This window comes from Rhincodon typus, chromosome 13 (assembly GCF_021869965.1).
Source record: "Rhincodon typus isolate 14 chromosome 13, sRhiTyp1.1, whole genome shotgun sequence".
NCBI lineage: Eukaryota > Metazoa > Chordata > Chondrichthyes > Orectolobiformes > Rhincodontidae > Rhincodon > Rhincodon typus.
The window spans coordinates 68,771,939-68,773,581 of record NC_063344.1 but is presented as its reverse complement, the minus strand read 5'-3'; the positions used below and the strand labels follow the sequence as shown (position 1 = coordinate 68,773,581).

At 42.8% G+C, this 1,643-nt stretch overlaps 1 protein-coding gene across 3 annotated transcripts in view; it reads right to left on the bottom strand.

Annotated features, from left to right (window-relative positions):
* Positions 1–634: 634 nt before the first annotated feature.
* The window catches only part of farp2 (FERM, RhoGEF and pleckstrin domain protein 2), a 162,678-nt gene continuing 161,669 nt past the window's right edge, over positions 635–1,643 (bottom strand). For all 3 annotated transcript variants that reach the window (XM_048604214.1, XM_048604215.1, XM_048604218.1), the window contains one exon: positions 635–1,088. In XM_048604214.1, the coding sequence (XP_048460171.1) occupies positions 1,007–1,088 (82 nt within the window). In that variant the 3' untranslated portion in view covers positions 635–1,006. The remainder of the gene's footprint in view (positions 1,089–1,643) is intronic.

Below are 1,643 nucleotides of genomic sequence, written 5' to 3'. Positions count from 1 at the left end.
ACTCTTCACCCAATGAGATACTTTTTGAAGGGTAGTTGTTGTTGTAATATAGAAAACACAGTAGCTAATTTGCAACCAGCAAATTCTCACGAACTGCAATGTCATAATGACGAGATAATCTGTTTAAGTGGTGGATCAAAATTGACCCAGACACCAAGGAACACCCACAACAAAAACAGAAGTTGCTGGAAAGCTCAGCAGGTCTGGCAGCAACTGTGAAGAAAAAAAAATCAGAGTTAACATTTCGAGTCCAGTGACCCTTCCTCAGAACTGATGGTAGCTGGGAAAACATCAGTTTATATGCAGAAAATGGGGAGGGGGATGGGGTAGGGAGCGCCCAAGGAATGTTCCCTGCTTTTCAACAAAGTAGTATTATGGAATCTTTTCAGCCCATCTGAGAGGATAGATAGGCTCTTGGTTTAACGCTACATCTGCAATACAGCATGTCCTACAGCACAGCACTGTTGAAGTGAGCAGAGAACAGGCAGTCCCCAGGTTGCAACTGGGTTCCATTTTGGAGTCCATATAATGCAGGACAGTATAAAGTATAAAGTAATATACATCGGTGTATGAGATCGTGTGTGTAAGTCAGACCCCTGTAATTAGGTTCTAAAGTCACTATGAAACAGACTCATTAGTTCTAAAGTTATTTATTACATTGGAAGAAACTCCTTTGGTAGATGGCTGTATGAGAACTTCCTAGATAAATCAACAACAAACCATTAAATAGCAGGAATGGAATTGGTTTCATTTGAAAAGCAAAAATTAAATGATCAACCCAGACCCAATCTAGCCCATCCTGGGAAACCATTCTTCCACCACTGTGAGAATGGTGTATTCCTTTGAAAAGTAACCAGGTCTGTTCCTAACGCGGAGTGGCTGAGATGAGTCAGTTCACTTCCTTCCCAGATAGTGTTGCATTGTAAACATCCTCCAATCCAAGGTTCTCCTGGTACAAGTGTCAGCACAAGGATTTCCAGATTACAGGTGATGGCACAACAGATATTCAGCCCAACCAACCATCCTTCTGGCTGAGATGGATCATCCGTCCTGGAGAACTGGTTGCACTCTTGATAACTTCCATCCACCTGTTGAAGGGAAAATGAAGAATGCAGCAATGAGACAGTGGTACAGAGGCAGAACTGTAACACCTCCTGGGTTTGAGGTGATATCTGAACTGCTGAGAGTCACTGATGCACTCTGTTTGTGACCCACATGAACCCTGACACCATACCACAACCCACACAATAACAATCCAGCCCTCAAAAACTCAGCCAGCTTTATTTTCATATTTCATTCTTACTGATTTGGCACTTGAATTTCTTGAGCCTGAAGACTGCAAACAGACCTTGTTTTCTCCATAGCAAAGCCTCAACCAATCTGTCAATTTGCCACCAACTTAACACCGCTTTTCTCCAGTAACAGAAATTGCTGTGATTAATTTAAATTTGGCACTGTGCTTGTCCCTCATCAGTGCAAAGCAAAAAGTGTCAGCAACACAGTTCTGTTTTCAGCAATAGTAGGAACTGCAGATGCTGGAGAATCTGAGATAACAAGGTGTAGAGCTGGATGAACACAGCAGGCCAAGCAGCATCAGAGGAGCAGGAAAGCTGACGTTTCGGGTCTGGACCCTTCTTCATAAA